The sequence below is a fragment of the Mustela nivalis genome (genome assembly GCF_964662115.1).
Source record: "Mustela nivalis genome assembly, chromosome: 9".
Classification (NCBI taxonomy): Eukaryota; Metazoa; Chordata; class Mammalia; order Carnivora; family Mustelidae; genus Mustela; species Mustela nivalis.
This window is the reverse complement of record NC_139028.1, coordinates 102,525,855-102,542,286: the sequence shown is the minus strand read 5'-3', so window position 1 is coordinate 102,542,286 and position 16,432 is coordinate 102,525,855. Positions and strand designations below refer to the sequence as shown.

The window sequence follows — 16,432 nt, the reverse complement described above, 5'->3', positions numbered from 1 at the left end:
CTCCCACATGTTTGTGAGCCAGCACAAGCTTTTGGACCACATTTTGAGTAGCTTTGAACTATAGTATACACATGGATGAATTTTACAAATGAAATACTGAATGAAAAAAGGAAGTTATGGAAGACAACACAGATAATATTTTTCTAAAGCTCACAAATAAACACAGTTAACTTTATTGTTTAGGGATGTGTGACTGTGACTGTGGCATAGAACTAAATGGACTTCAGGGAAGTACTTCTGTAGGAAGAAGGATGGGGTAGGAAAGAAATGTACAGGTGCAGTAATATTAATAGTAATAGTGTTCTAATTTTTCAACTGCTGGATGTTAGGTCATTGGGTCAATTTTATTGTAATGCTTCATAACTCATATTGTGTATATTTTCTTGCATATGTAAAAAACTAAATTCTAAAGTTAAAACAATTATGGGAGAAATTTAGTGGATAAGTTTTTTTTCTTAATATATCAATCCTAGAAGAAGACAAACACAGAGCTAGAGTCCCCAGTGCCACATTTATAAACAATCACTGTATTCACTATTTCAGTGGCTGAGGAAGTTTTGATATGAAGCAAGCCTTTCCTTTGATTAGAAAGAAGCAAGGCCTTAAATACCATTTTTAAAAATTCAGGCAATAAAGTAGTAGAAGCCATTTCAGAAAGCATAACATAATGGCATTTAAATTTTATATGAGACCGTTAGGCTGGATAACCTTTTACTTCATGTTTATAAAAGTGACCAACAAGGAAAAAAGAAGTTTTGCAGTGAACTTAAAGAATACTGACAGTCAAATACTGACAGTTCACATTCTCTTGGTTGGAAAATGTTTTGAAGACTTTCATCAAGTATTTGTCTTTAAAAAACAAAAACAAAAAAACCAGATAAGAGATATTGCCTTTGCAGCTCAAACTTGTGCCAAGAAAGTAACTTTGGAGGTTTTCAACCCAGGCTGCACATTAGAATCACCTGAAAACTTTAAAAAAAAAAAAAAAAAGAAGAAGAAGAAGAAAAAAAATCTATGGAGATGAAATTTACATAACATAAAATTAAGTCTTTTAAAGTGAACAATTCGGAGCACCTGGGTGGCTCAGTGGGTTAAAGCCTCTGCCTTCAGCTCAGGTCATGATCCCAGGGTCCTGGGATCGAGCCCCACATCGGGCTCTCTGCTTGGCAGGGAGCCTGCTTCCTCCTCTCTCTCTCTCTCTGCCTGCCTCTCTGCCTACTTGTGATCTCTGTCAAATAAATAAATAAAATTAAAAAAAAAATAAAGTGAACAATTCAGTTGCATTTTGTACAGTCACAGTGTTGTGCCAGCACCTCCTCTATCTAGTTTCAAAACACTTTCATCATATCACAGTGAAACTCCTTACCCATTAAGCAGTTAACTTCTTATTTTCCAGTCTCTCCAACTACTGGCAACCCTAGTCTGCATTCTATCTCCGAGGATTGATCTGTTCTGGACATTTCATATAAATGGAATCCTCCAACATGGGACTTTTTTTGTGTTTGGCTTCTTTCACTTAACATGTTTATGAAGTTCAACCGTGTGGTAGCCTGTGTACCAGTACTTCATTCCCTTTTATGGCTGAATAATAGTCCATTGTAATTACACCTCAGAATTTATTCATCCATTGATGGAAATTTGAACTGTTTATTGCTTCAAGTGAGCAGCGCCACTATGAATATGCATGTGCATGTACTTGCTGGAGTACCTGTTTTCATTTTTTGGGTTGCAGAGCCGTATGATAATTCCATGTTTAACTTTTTTTTTTTTTTTTTTAAGATTTTATTTATTTATTTATTTGACAGAGAGAAATCACAAGTAGATGGAGAGGCAGGCAGAGAGAGAGAGGGAAGCAGGCTCCCTGCTGAGCAGAGAGCCTGATGTGGGACTCCATCCCAGGACCCTGAGATCATGACCTGAGCCGAAGGCAGCGGCTCAACCCACTGAGCCACCCAGGCGTCCCTCCATGTTTAACTTTTTAAGGAACCACCAAATTGGTTTACGTGATGGACGTACTATTTTCCATTCACTTGGGGAACTCCAAAAATACACAGAGCTAATAATGTTTATTGTATTTTACAGACATATTAGTGTACAGTTACTTGAAATTTTTAAAAAGATGGATCATGGGATGCCTGGATGGCTCAGTTGGTTGAGCGTCTGCCCTTGGCTCAGGTCATGATCCCAGGGTCCTGGAATTGAGCCCCACATTGGGCTCGCTGCTCCACAGGGAGCCTGCTTCTCCCTCTGCCTGCAGCTCCCCTTGCTTGTGCTCTCTGTCAAATAAATAAATAAAATCTTAAAAAAAAAAAAAAGATGGATCATTCACTAAAGAGTTTGAGAAGCACTGTATAGTTCTTTCATTTAAGTTGCCATATAATATTGCACTCAATATACCACTATTCATACATTTCTTTTTTTTTTTTTTTTTTTTTTTTTTTTAAAGATTTTATTTATTTGACAGACAGAGATCACAAGTAGGCAGAGAGGCAGGCAGATAGAGAGTGAGAGAAGGAAGCAGGCTCCCTGCTCAGCAGAGAGCCCAATGTGGGACTCGATCCCAGGACCCTGAGATCATGACCTGAGCCGAAGGCAGCGGCTTAACCCACTGAGCCACCCAGGTGCCCCTATTCATACATTTCTGATGAATTTGTAAAATGCTTTAAGCTTCTGGCTTTTATGAACAACATTGCTGTGAATATCTAGTATAAGATCTTCTGAAAGAAGTTGGTATCAATTCCTAAGGTAGATACCCAGCAATGAAGTAGAGTATGTACATCTCCAACTTGGGTAATGCTTTATACTTTATAAGCTGTTGTACTATTTAATAATATTGTTAATACTATTAGTAGTAGTATTACTTTTTACTACTATTATTACTTTTTACTATACTACTTTATAAACTACTGTACTAATTTATCTTCTGCCATTGCTGCAGAATCTCTATTAAAGTTTGATTCATTCTCTAAAACACACAGCTGTTGTTCTCAAGGTTCCAGGGGTTTTGGAGAGAAGTCTTTTTTTTTTTTTTTTTTTTAAGATTTTATTTATTTATTTGACAGAGAGAGATCACAAGCAGGCAGAGAGGCAGGCAGAGAGAGAGGAGGAAGCAGGCTCCCTGCTGAGCAGAGAGCCCGACGCGGGGCTCGATCCCAGGACTCTGAGATCATGACCTGAGCCGAAGGCAGCGGCTTAACCCACTGAGCCACCCAGGCGCCACCTTGGAGAGAAGTCTTAATGAAAATTCCACTTACTCTAATAAGTGTAATTCTTCGACTATATAGTTTTCACTGGGATATTCCCTACATGTTGATGGGAGGGAACAGGATATAAAGAAAGAGGCATAGACTGAATCATAATGTGATTCCAGTTTTGTATTTCAGACAAGTTGCATAAATTTTATGAGCCTAGTGTGTAGAGAAAATATCTTTCTTTGATGTAGTTGCTGTTAGGACAAAGTGAATCATCAAGTTTAGCAAGAACACAGCACCCGATTCATAGTAGACACCATCAAAGTACATATTCATTAAACAAGTATTTATTGAAGGTTTATTTTATGTCGCATTGGGACTGGAAATGGAGAGATGAACAGGATCCCTTCTATGTTATTTATAATACTGAACAATAGGAAACAATCTAAATGTCCAGTGTTAAGATTGGTAATTTTGGTATATTTATAAAATGAAGTGCTATGTAACCTTTAAACATCATGTTCTCAAACATGGGAAAATGTTTGTGGCTATGTAAAAAAAAAAGATGACAAGAGGATTATCCCTGTCTCTTTCATATAATTTATATACTGCATGTTCATTGAAAAACCTCCAGGGGCATCTGGGTGGCACAGTTGGTTAAGCCTTGAACTCTTGGTTTGGGCTCAGATCATGACCTCCTGTGCCCACCTCACCCCCACCAAGTAAATAAATAAATATTTAAAGAAAAGACTCTGGAAGGATTCATACACTTCAGTGTTCATCATCGTTAATAACTGGTGGTAAATTATTTTAATACTGTACTTCCGTACGTATTTTGTTTAACTTCCAAATTTTCTGCAGTTGACATACATTACTTTCATAATCAGAAAAGAAAGGTGTTATCTTAACGAATAGCATAAAATTGTTAAAGGAATGTTGACTATAAACCTAACTAAAAAATGATATAAAGTTTATAAAGGAATGGTTCATTTAGGGGTTTAATTTTTTATTAGTTTATGTAATCATACTGTCTAGAGTCATAATTACCAGAATTAGGTAGACAGCTGGAAAACACTGAGATTTTTACATATTGATTATTTTCTAAAGGAATTTTAGGTTAACGTATGTATGACTTTCTTTGAAACTCTTTTCTTGCCCTGTTAAAGGCCAGGAAACTCAGCTCTTTTATCCTGGCTTTGTCATATACCTAGGAAGTTCCTATTTGGGAAAATATATAAGTGTCTTGTCTTCTTTTTTTTTTTTTAGGTTTTATTTATTTAAGTAATTTCTACACCAAGTGTAGGGCTTGAATTCACAGCCCTGAGATTAAGAGTCGCATGCTCTACAGACTAAGCCAGACAAGGCGCCTCTCATTTAGATTTTTTTTTAATGTTAATTTCATGGGGTTTTGTTCTCTCTCTTTTTTTTTTAGATTTTATTTATTTATTTGACAGACAGAGATCACAAGTAGGCAGAGAGAGAGGGGGAATCAGGCTCCCTGCTGAGCAAAGAGCCCGATGTGGGGCTCAATCCCAGAACCCTGGGATCACAACCTGAGCCGAAGGCAGAGGCTTTAACCCACTGAGCCACCCAGGCGCCCCATAGATTTTTTTCGTTAACTTTTTTCTTTCACTTTTTAAATGTTCTATTAATGGAATTAAATGGGCATTTGACCAAAGAAAGAGCTTTTTTACTCTTACTGGTCTATGCATGCTAAAATAATAATCTCAGAAAAGTCATTTTGTCTTACAAGACAGCTTGATTGTAAACTTAACTAAGTACCGATTTCTCTCTGACCAGGAATTACTCTTAATTTGAGGAGAAACTGGAAGCACAATGGGAGATGACAGTGAGTGGATGAAATTGCCGGTTGATCAGAAATGTGAACACAAGGTAAGACTTTCCTGGAATTCAGATTTCAGTGTCATTGGCTTGTTTTTTCAGCAGTTGACCCTCTGTGGTACAGTATAGAGTTGCCCTGATGATTACACGATACTGCTGAGAAGCAACATGCTTTGGAGACAGTTGCAGTAGGGATGATTTCTCACTTTTTTAAAAGATTTTATTTGAGAGAGAAAGAGGTCACATGCTCAAGTGAGTGGGGTGGGGGGTAAATCTCAAGCAGATGACGTGCTGATCGCAGAGCCTGACATGGGGCTCCATCTCACAAGGCTGAGATCATGACCTGAGCTGAAATCAGGAGTTGGGATGGTCGCTTAACTGCCTGAGGAACCTAGGCGCCCTTGATATGTCATTTTTAAATCGTTACATCCTTAATTGTAATTTACCTATTACAAAAAAGGAAGAACTAATACTTGGATACAAAGTGAGATACGTTTATAGTGACCTGTTAGGAACTCTAGATGGCCTTGAATGAATATTGCAAATAAAAAAAAAGTTTATAAACTAACCAAAAAAAAGTTTATAAACTAATCTTCTTTGAAAACTCTGAATTTCTTAACCTTTTTTTGTTTCTAATCATGGGGTCCTGTATTCCGATTTACCTGGTAGAGGGCAGTCATCCCACCCCACCCCCAATTAACAGAAGATAATAATATCATTAAATTGTGTTTTGTTTCAAAATTCTTTTCTTTTAGCTCTGGAAAGCAAGGTTAAGTGGGTATGAAGAGGCCCTGAAGATCTTCCAGAAAATAAAGGATGAAAAGAGCCCAGAATGGTCCAAATTTTTAGGACTGATTAAAAAATTTGTGACTGATTCCAACGCAGTGGTTCAGTTGAAAGGATTAGAAGCTGCATTTGTTTATGTTGAAAATGCCCATGTAGCAGGAAAGTAAGTTGTTTCTTTCCAGCTATTCTGGTAAAACCCTTGTCTGGTGCTGCATCAATTAATATATGTATGTTTGTGGATCATTGTCCTTAGTTATTAGCACTTTTAGAAGATATTAATTTTCTTACTTTCATAGCTCCTTGGTACTTGTTTTTCATTTGGTTCTTATCTACTCTCAGAAATCTAAATGGAACATGAGATCTCTAAAGAACAAATTAGAATTGAAATACCTTAAGGTTTGATGAGCAAGTTTCCTTTGGAGCCTTCCATATGGGAATTAACTTTAAACCAGAGGGAAAAATCTCTACTAAGTTTTAGAGGAAACTTCAGGGTGTTAGCAAAGGAATTAGCAGAATTTGAGTGGAAAGCATTTGGGTAGTACAAAAATCTCTTTCTACAAGGCTTCCCAGCAAGGTGATCTAAGAAACATGTCTTTCTCTCTGTGGTGATTAGGCATTTTTACCTCTTAGGAGAGGTGTTGCTAATTAAACAGCCTCTCTGACTCCTGGCCAGTTGGACTTGTGCTGCAAATGATCCAGGCTTCTAATCACCCACTCTCCCATACCTCAGAAACCTGGTTTTCTAATGCTAGTTTTAATGTCATTGAAAGGAACCCTCCATAAAAAGGGGGTGGGGGCTCAACTTAATTGCACGAGAAACATATACTTGACTTACTTCAAAGATTATACCAATAAAGACAATCATTAACCTGATAGTTTTGTTAACAGTATTACTGAGTTTCCCTTGCCATTAGTGAAAATGTTGCTTTTTTTTAAATTGCATTTTTCTTCTGATACCAGAAACTTTTTTGATGAATACATGTAGCCCCAACCCACTCAGTTCCTCTGAGTTCCAATGGTACAGGTTTTATTTAATTTAGAAAAAAATTCAAAGTAGTAAAGTTACTATAAAATCTTGCCAAGGAATCAGGAGCAGCCCTTTGTTATTAAAGGTACATATCCATCTCCTCTGTGAAGAAATTCTCTTGTTCTAAGAAATGCTTAAAATGACCTTTTAAAAATTTATCAAAAAAGCAAGAACTCTGTAATCCTATTTTTTTGAAAAATACATCTGTATGGATGTCTATCTGCTCTTGCTTGTAGAGCGATAAATCTGGAAGGATAGGTACCAAATAGTTGAAAGTAGTTTTCTCAGGATAATGGAATGTCAAAGGATTTTTGCTTTTTTATTTGAATTTTCTACATTTATAAAGAGAAGATAAGGTTCTGTGTCATTGCTTGGTGTGACATGTCTTAAACTTTTATGGTTTGTGTAGGTTTGTCTTTCATGTTCTTGAACATAAATGAAAAAAACTCATTTACTTTATTTCTAAGCCTTTTAAAAAGTATTTGTCATGCCCCCCAATGACCTTTTCTAGTTCTTTCTACTAAAGTGTGTTTTTGAGTGTAGTGGTGGTTGTTTGTACTCTATATTACAGAACCACAGGTGAAGTTGTGTCGGGTGTTGTAAGTAAAGTGTTCAACCAACCCAAAGCCAAAGCCAAGGAGCTAGGCATTGAGATTTGTCTAATGTACATAGAGATTGAGAAAGCCGAGGCTGTGCAAGAGGAGCTCCTAAAAGGCCTGGACAACAAGAACCCCAAGATAGTAGTAGCCTGCATAGAAACACTGAGGAAAGCCTTAAGGTAAGACTTGTTGCTTTAGTTCTCTGCCCTAGAATATCTCAACTGAGTTTGAGTTCCTGGCATAAATAGAAATGAAAACTGCTGGACTTGGCGTGCCACACCAACCAGGAAAATTGACCTGGGAAAGTTAAAGTCATTCCTCAAGTGTGGCACTTGCTATTCAGTAATCTTAGCCTTCAAGTAGTGTTGCATAGTTATTTTATCTAAATCCCCTTCTAATGAAGATGAACGGGGAGATTTCTGACCTGTTTTCAAATTAGGAATTGGCCTTTTCATGGAGAAACACTCCTCAGGATATTTAAAGCTTATTATCCTCAAGCATATGTACGAACTTTGAAATGTTGGCTAAAGATTATTTATTTGCTAAAGCAGACCTTTGTTTTGATGCCTTTTTGTTTTTTGTTTTGATGCCTTTTTATTAAAGTAGAAGTAAATGCTCTATGCCTCTAAATAGAACCACAGCAATAGCAAATAGAAAGTAATTTTTACTCTTATGCAGTTAAGTTATTTTCAAAGCAAAAATTTCTTGTTGTTTGGCAGTGAAGTTTTTCATGAATGAAATCTCTTTCAGGAATAAGTGACTGTAATTTGCTATGGAACTCTGACTTAGACAAACCACTGTTTTGTTCCGATTTGGCAGCCCTTCTAATCTGATATCCTGTCCCCATTACTATCCACATGAGAAACTTTAGAAAGCAGCTCTAGTGAAATCCTAAATGTGTGACCTATGAGAGTGAAGACCATCCCAACTCAGCTCCCTTGCAATTTTGTGTATGACCTACTTCTTGGAGAAGATGCTTCCTTTGGTGTTTATCTTATGTAGAAATACCCAAATTCCTAAATTTTGTTAAATGATCCTGAAATTATAAGTTTTAAACTTTTACATTGTCTTTTGCTTGGTTCATAAATTTCTTTTATAAAATTTGTCTTCACTTAGATTTTTGTGTAATATTTCCTCATTTCAAGCCTAGTACAGTATAGTGGGTGTGGTTTTATGAGTAGTAAATAGTGTGTTCAATCTGTCATCTTAGAAATTTATTGATTGACTTGGTTATCAAGACTATGCTTATCTCAGGGTGCCTGGCTGGCTCAGTTGGTGGAGCATATGACTCTTGATCTTGGGGTTTTGAGTTCAAGCCCCATGTTGGGTGTAGCGATTACGTAAAAATAAAATCTAAAAAAAATTTTAAAGACTGTGCTTATCTCCATAGATATGTTCTGTCCTTAGTAATGGATCTCTTAATGAAAATGTGTATTATGCTTATAATCAGCCTTTAAAGATTTTATTTTTATTTGAGAGAGAGAACATGAGCAGGGGGTGGGGTAGAGGGAGAAGGAGAGGCAGACTCCCCACTGAGCAGGGAGCTCAACATGGGGCTTAGTCCCGGGATCCTGAGATCATGATCTGAGCCAAAAGGCAGAGGCAGATGCTTAACTGACCGAGCCACCTAGGAACCCCTGTAATCTGTCTTTAAACTAGAAGTTGGTTTTTTGTTGTTTTTTTTTAAAGACTTTATTTATTTGACAGAGAAAGAGATCACAAGTTGGCAGAGAGGCAGGTAGAGAGAAAGGGGGAAGCAGGCTCTCTGTCCCAGGACCCTGAGGTCATGACCTGAGCCAAAGGCAGAAGGTTAACCCACTGAGCCACCCAGGTGCCCCAAAACTAGAAGTATCTAATTCAGAATGCTGTAAATTCTAATTATTTTACTTTTAAGCTGACTGGGAAAATAAGTATAGAAAAAGAGCAAAGTTAGGTCTTCCTTCAGATGTCGTAGTTTAGTTCCATCCCTGTGTGATTCTTTATTTGTCCTAAGGCATCTCAGAATCTATCGTAGAAATTAGATAGCTCTCTGGGACCTTCAAGAACCTTGAGGCCAGGGGTGCCTGGGTGGCTCAGTCTGTTAGGCATCTGCCTTTGGCTCAGGTCATGATCTCAGGGTCCTGGAATCAAGCCCTGCATCAGGCTCCTTACTTAGTGTGAGGCCAGCTTCTCCCTCTCTCATTCCCCCTGCTTGTATTCCCTCTCTCACTGTGTCTCTGTCAAATAAATAAAATCTTAAAAAGAAAAGAACCTTGAGGCCAAACTGTTCAATCCTAAATTCCAGATCTTCCTCAGAGTACTCAAACTACTTGTGTTTATGAGAGCTTCAGGAAATCAGAAATGTTCTGTGGCCCTAAAGCAGGCTTCTAGAACCCATAGGTGGTTTTCTTTCTTTCTTTTTTTCTTTCTTTTGTAAGATTTTATTTATGAGAGAGAGAGAAAATGAGCTAGCACGTGCAGAGGGGAAAGGGCAGAAAGAGAGGAAGAAGCAGACTCCTTTGAGCAGGGAGTCCTACTTGGGCCTTGTGATCCCAGGACCCCGAGATCATGACCTGAGCCAAAGGCAGATGCTTAACCACCTAAGCCACCCAGGCGCTCCCATGGGTGGTTTTCTATAGTAATATATTTAGTAACCAGATTAAGTTTTGTTTAGTTATCCGTTTCCCATGTGGACCTCTTCTGTAGGTTTGTCTTCCATCTTTCACTAGGCCAGGATAGTGAAACAAAAAAATCTGATAATTTAAAATTTTAAAGGAAGACTCCAAGATCCCTGATGTTAGGTTCTTCAGGCACAGTGTGGAGTGTCCTGTTTCATAACCCTAAGTTCTTATTTTTCCTTTAGTCTTAAAGGTCAATTGAGACAAATTAAAATGTTCTTTTCTATTAAAGGGGATTTTAAAGGAAATCTTAGAGATCATCTTGTTTATTTTCATGTTATGATATCTGTATTTAAACTATATAACCACATTTCTTTTTAAATATCATTTCTGAAGGAGAATATTTTGTCTCCTCTAGTCTTTTGGCAGTAGCTATTACTAAAATTTTTTGTTGCATTTGTGTACAGGAGATAAATTTATACACATTAGATAAATAAATAATGTAGTAGATAAATAAGTTGACCCTTGAACACCACAGGGGTTGGGGTACTAGCCCCCATGCAGTCAAAAATCTGTGTATAAATTTTGACTTCCCCAAAACCTAACTACTAATAGTCTACTGTTGACTGGAAGCCTTAGAGATAACCTGAACAATCAATTAACATATTCTGTATGTTATCTGTAGTATATACTGTATTCTTGTAATAAAGTAAGCTAGAGAGAAGAAAATGTTATTATAACATAAGGAAGAGAAAATACATTTACATTTTACACTACTGTACTGTAAAATGCCTATGTCTGAGTGGACCCACACAGTTTGAACCTCTGATGTTCAAGGGTCAACTTATATATGAGTTCTGCTACAGAATGTTGGTATTGTTTCATAACCGAATCCCTCTTGCTCCCGAATTTGTTATGCAGAAATGTTAACAATGACTCAGAAAGCTAAATTTGGCCAGTTAGAAACTTAAAAATATAAAATGTAACAAATACATAAGGTTAAATGTACTACCTCTTTTTTTTTTTTTTAAGATTTTATTTATTTATTTGAGAGAGAGACAGTGAGAGAGAACATGAGCGAGGAGAAGGTCAGAGGGAGAAGCAGACTCCCCATGGAGCTGGGAGCCCGATGTGGGACTCGATCCCGGGACTCCAGGATCATGACCTGAGCCGAAGGCAGTCGTCCAACCAACTGAGCCACCCAGGCGCCCTGTACTACCTCTTTAAAAGAAGTCAGAATGCAACTGTTTTCGTGAAAAACTGAAGCAAAGAGAGATATAGGTTGCCTGGAGTTATAGCTGATAAGCTTCGAAGTCAAGAGTGAAACACATGCTGCCGGGATTAGTGATCTGTCAAGTTGAATGAACCACCTTAATCATAAGAACTATTAAAAATTTACTGCAAGGGGCGACTGGGTGGCTCAGTCCTTAAGATTCTGCCCTTGGTCCAGGTCATGATCCCAGCGTCCTGGGATTGAGCCCCGCATTGGGCTTCGTAGAAAGCCTGCTTCTCCCTCTCCCATTCCCCCTACTTGTGTTCCCTCTCTGTCTCTCTCTGTGTCAAAGAAATGAGTAAAATCTTTACAAACAAAACAAAAAAACTTACTGCAATTAAATTTCACTCATCTAAATATTTCGATTTTAGTCATCTAAATAAACTGATTTATGTTTTTAATCTTCTATATGTATATACATGTATATTTAAGATGTTATACAAGTTTGGTCCTTTATAGATTTGAATTATCCCTAACCTGATTACATAGGTTAGTTTTAAGATTTTTATATTCTGGACCCTAGGCATTAAATAACATTCTTAGAAGAGTGATATCTAAACATAGATGTTAGAAATTCCTTTTTTCCCCCCCTGCCTTAAAAAAGCTCAACTATTACTATATAATAAGTACAGAAGTATGTTTGAGTGAATGAAAGCTAACGCTGCCCAAATATATCGAATGTTGACAAGTTTGGTTTTTTTCTACCCAATGTTTTATTTCTAGTGAATTTGGTTCCAAAATCATCTTGCTTAAGCCAATTATCAAAGTGTTGCCAAAACTCTTTGAGTCTCGAGAAAAAGCTGTTCGAGATGAAGCAAAACTAATTGCTGTGGAGATTTACAGATGGATTCGGGATGCTCTGAGACCTCCATTACAAAATATAAACTCTGTCCAGGTGAGGCACAAAGTTTTTTGGTGATCTTTGCATAAGACTAATATGACGGTGTTTCCTTCCTGTTGTTGATATTCTGTCCTTAAAATTACTATTTTTCGTTCTTAATTTTGAAATCAGTTTTTTTATTTTTATTTTTTCTGTTTGGACAACATGCATTTTACCTGTTCTTTATTATAATTGGTTTTAGAGACATTATCTGATATAAATATATCTGAAGTCATGAACTAATTAGTGTCCTAAAAAGTGGATTTTATTTTTTTTCTAACTGCTTAGACATACATCTTCAGTAGTAATATATCAGTTTATGTTACCAAGGTATAATTTTTTAAATTTAAATTCAGTTAATTATCATATATATTATGTTTCAGGGATACAGGTCTATGATTCATTAGTCTTATATAATACCCAGTGCTCGTTACAACACATACCCTCCCCAGTGTCCATAACCCCAGTTACCCTACCCATCCATCCCTCTCCCCTCCAGCAACCTTCAGATCGTTTCCTAAGATTGAGAATCTCTTATGGTTTGTCTTCCTCTCTGGTTTCTTGTTTCATGTTTTCCAAATGTATACACTTTAAATGTGTCCCTCCTTTTTGGCCTGTTAGAACCACATAAGTAAGAAATTAGGTTCTGATGTTAGTAAATATTAATGTTAAGTACGTTCTCTAAAGGTGAGGATGTAGGTATGTTTTAAAATATATTTTATGATATTTGTAGTTGAAAGAACTAGAAGAAGAATGGGTCAAATTGCCAACAGGTACTCCTAAACCAAGTCGATTCCTGCGTTCCCAGCAAGAACTAGAAGCTAAATTGGAACAGCAACAGTCAGCTGGTGGCGATGCTGAGGGAGGTAAGCCAGTTTTAAACACTGGTTTCTGTGAAAATTAGCAAGAACACCCCTACCTCAAGAACCTATGTTTACTAGGCACATTTTTGTAGGACTGCCATTTAACAATATATCAGTCATTTATAGCATTAATAACTGATTCCTTCTATATCAAGATTTCATCAGGGTGTGAAAGGAGTGGTAACTATTTGCTAAGTAAAAACCTTCCATCCATTTTTAAGGTTTGTTTTGTTTTTCCCCTGGAAGGTGGTGACGATGGTGATGAGGTGCCACAGATAGACGCTTATGAGCTTTTGGAAGCAGTAGAAATTCTTTCCAAACTTCCCAAAGATTTTTATGACAAAATTGTAAGTAATGGTAACCTTCTTTCATTTATTTCATTTAAAATAATTCCTTGATTATAATTAGATTATTCTGCTGAGCCCTTTTCCTAGTACACCGCTTTGCACCCCGTATCTTCTCTAGTAGTGTCTGTCAGTCCCCGTACTACTGTGTATGTATACCTACTACAGCACTTTCTTTTAACACATCTGGCCAAAACCGAGATCATTATTCTTGCCTTCTCCTTTTTACTCATTGTCTCTCTGGTTTTATCTTTAAATATCTGTCAAATTCGGGTGCCTGGGTGGCTCAGTGGGTTAAAGCCTCGGCCTTCGGCTCGGGTCGTGATCCTAGGGTCCTGGGATCGAGCCCCGCATCGGGCTCTCTTCTCTGCTCGGCGGGGAGCCTGCTTCCTCCTCTCTCTCTCTCTGCCTGCCTCTCAGCCTACCTGTGATCTCTGTCTGTCAAATTAATAAATAAAATCTTTAAAAAAAAAAAATCTGTTAAATTCATCTTTTTCACTCCATCCCACTGCCACTACTTTACCCCAGGGTTCCTTGATCTTGGCACTGTTGACATTTTTTGCCAGATAATTCTTGGTTCGGGGGGGCTTTTCTGTGCTCTGGAGGATGTTTAGTAATATCTCTGCCGTTTACCCGCCAGATATCAGTAATACCATTCCTCAAGTCTGACAACCAAAAATGTCTCCAGACTATGCTAAATATACCCCAAGAGACACAATTATCCCCAACTAAGAAACAGTCTTATCCCAGCCACCATCATCTCTTGCCCTACGTGCCATGGTAGTCTTCTTGTAAGACTCCCTGTCTCTGCTTTTGTCTCTTTCCCATCACATTTCCCAGTGTAATCAAAGCTGTCATTTTTTTTTTAAGATTTTATTTATTTATTTGACAGAGAGAGATCACAAGTAGGCAGAGAGGCAGGCAGAGAGAGAGAAAGGAGGAAGCAGGCTCCCCACCGAGCGGAGAGCCCGATGTGGGACTCGATCCCAGGACCCTGAGATCATGACCTGAGCCGAAGGCAGCGGCTTAACCCACTGAGCCACCCAGGCGCCCAAAGCTGTCATTTTTGAAAATAAAAATCTGCCCATATCATTGCTTCACTGAAATCCTTCCAGTGGCTTCCATGAGATTAATATGATGTCTGAAGTTATCCTATAGCCATTGAGGCCACCTAAGGCACCTTTGAAGTCCCTGCTTACCTTGCCAGCCTTACCGTCTCTAATTCTTCTCACTCTGTGCTCCTGTCATCCTGCACTTCTACCAAAATCACGTGTGCCACACTCACCACCCCCCAGACTCTGGATTTAATATATGCTGTTACTTCTGCCTGTAACATTCTCCTGAGTCACCCCATAATATTTCTTCATCCTCTAGATCTCACCTTAAGGATCACTTTCAGGGGAGATCCTAGCTGGCAGCCTAAAGTAGGTTGAGTCCTCTTGCTATGATACCAAAGCAGCTTGAACTTCTCTTTTCATAATGGTCATTACTTAGTAGTTATTTAGTGCAGATTTTCCTAGCTCTGCTGGCAAGCTCCTTCAGTCCCCCATTAACTTCTGATTAACAAATACTTGATAAATTAAACTACACTGTCATCTTCTCCAGAGTGGCAAGTTTGTCACCTTTGTTGTATCCCCAATTCTTTCAGATAGTGGGAATGCAAAATTACCGAATGATTGCTTGATCTCTAGTTGAGTATTTTCTACTTTGTGGCCATAAAACAAAACAATCAGCATTGTACCACCAACATATAAAACTGATCACCAGGATTAGAGCAATTTTGGTTGTTGGTCATATAATTGTCTTTTTCTGATCTTTTTAATGTTATCAGTATGGAAATTCCTTTCTCCTGTAGTTGTGCCACTATGAGATATGCTAGAAACACTTTCTAGCAATGTTTCCTGTTTAAGACTTGCTTACTAGCATTTGCCTAGAAAGTGAGAAGGAAGTCTATGGCATCCCATTCTTTTGCTTACAGAACCTTAGGGTTATGAAATGTTATGAAAATACTTAACCATGTATGGACAGAATTTTATATATATGAGCAAAATATTCTGATGGGCTGCCCAGATTTGCAGTTTTGTTTTTTAACCAGTTTCTTTAAAAACTTTCTGAAAACAAAAAATAATTATATATCTTTGAATTAGGAGCATGCAAGAAATAGACTTATTTTTATTTTGCCTTCTAATTACTGTTCTATGAGTAACTCATTCTGTGTATTGCAGGAGGCAAAAAAATGGCAAGAGAGGAAGGAAGCTCTGGAGGCTGTGGAAGTACTAGTGAAAAACCCCAAACTGGAAGCAGGCGATTATGCAGATTTAGTCAAAGCATTAAAGAAGGTAAGTGAGGGGACGCCTGGGTGGCTCAGTCGGTTAAGCCGCTGCCTTCAGCTCAGGTCATGATCCCAGGGTCTTGGGATCGAGTTCTGAATCAGGCTCCTTGATCGACAGGGAGCCTGCTTCCCTCTCTGCCTTTGCCTGCCACTCTGCCTACGTGTGTGTGCATGCATGTGGGCGCTCGCTCTCTCTCTGACAAATAAATAAATAAATGAAATCTTTTTTAAAAAGAAGAGGAGGAAGACAAGTGGGAAGAGTGTCAACACTGGTAACCTGACAACAGACCAGGCCTTTGAGTTTCTCCCCATCAGTCATCTTTTTTTTATCACAACTACATTTCCATTTAAGGAACCCTATCAGTCGTTTTCTAATTATAGGCTTATCCTTGTAAAGGATTGTTTAAAATGCCTGCCCTAGGTTAGTTTGGAGGGATTGATTTTCAGTCTTTATTTATTATCATTTTGCTTTATGTGGTCTAGTAGCATATACGAATCTCAAGAAAAAGAGGGTCTTGGTGATGTAGAACCAAATATTCTAATTTTTTAGTTCTATAGGGTGAACTATTTAAATTGGCTCTATTTAATGGGACAGATGTTAAATATGAAGAACATTTTCCCATTAGATAACAAATGATCCCACATTGTATATCTGCATGTAAAGTGAAGGATGTGTGGTCATTATAAAGCAGACAAGT

The 16,432-nt window shown here is 37.8% G+C and overlaps 1 protein-coding gene across 8 annotated transcripts in view; it reads left to right on the top strand.

The window, feature by feature from the left end:
- CKAP5 (cytoskeleton associated protein 5) overlaps positions 1 to 16,432 on the top strand; it is a 108,258-nt gene that overhangs the window by 32,379 nt on the left and 59,447 nt on the right. For all 8 annotated transcript variants that reach the window (XM_082747448.1, XM_082747444.1, XM_082747449.1 and 5 more), the window contains exons 2-8: positions 4,992 to 5,084; positions 5,789 to 5,982; positions 7,418 to 7,624; positions 12,039 to 12,210; positions 12,929 to 13,061; positions 13,305 to 13,405; positions 15,628 to 15,741. In XM_082747448.1, coding sequence (XP_082603574.1) covers positions 5,028 to 5,084; positions 5,789 to 5,982; positions 7,418 to 7,624; positions 12,039 to 12,210; positions 12,929 to 13,061; positions 13,305 to 13,405; positions 15,628 to 15,741 — 978 coding nt within the window. In that variant the 5' untranslated portion in view covers positions 4,992 to 5,027. The remainder of the gene's footprint in view (positions 1 to 4,991; positions 5,085 to 5,788; positions 5,983 to 7,417; positions 7,625 to 12,038; positions 12,211 to 12,928; positions 13,062 to 13,304; positions 13,406 to 15,627; positions 15,742 to 16,432) is intronic.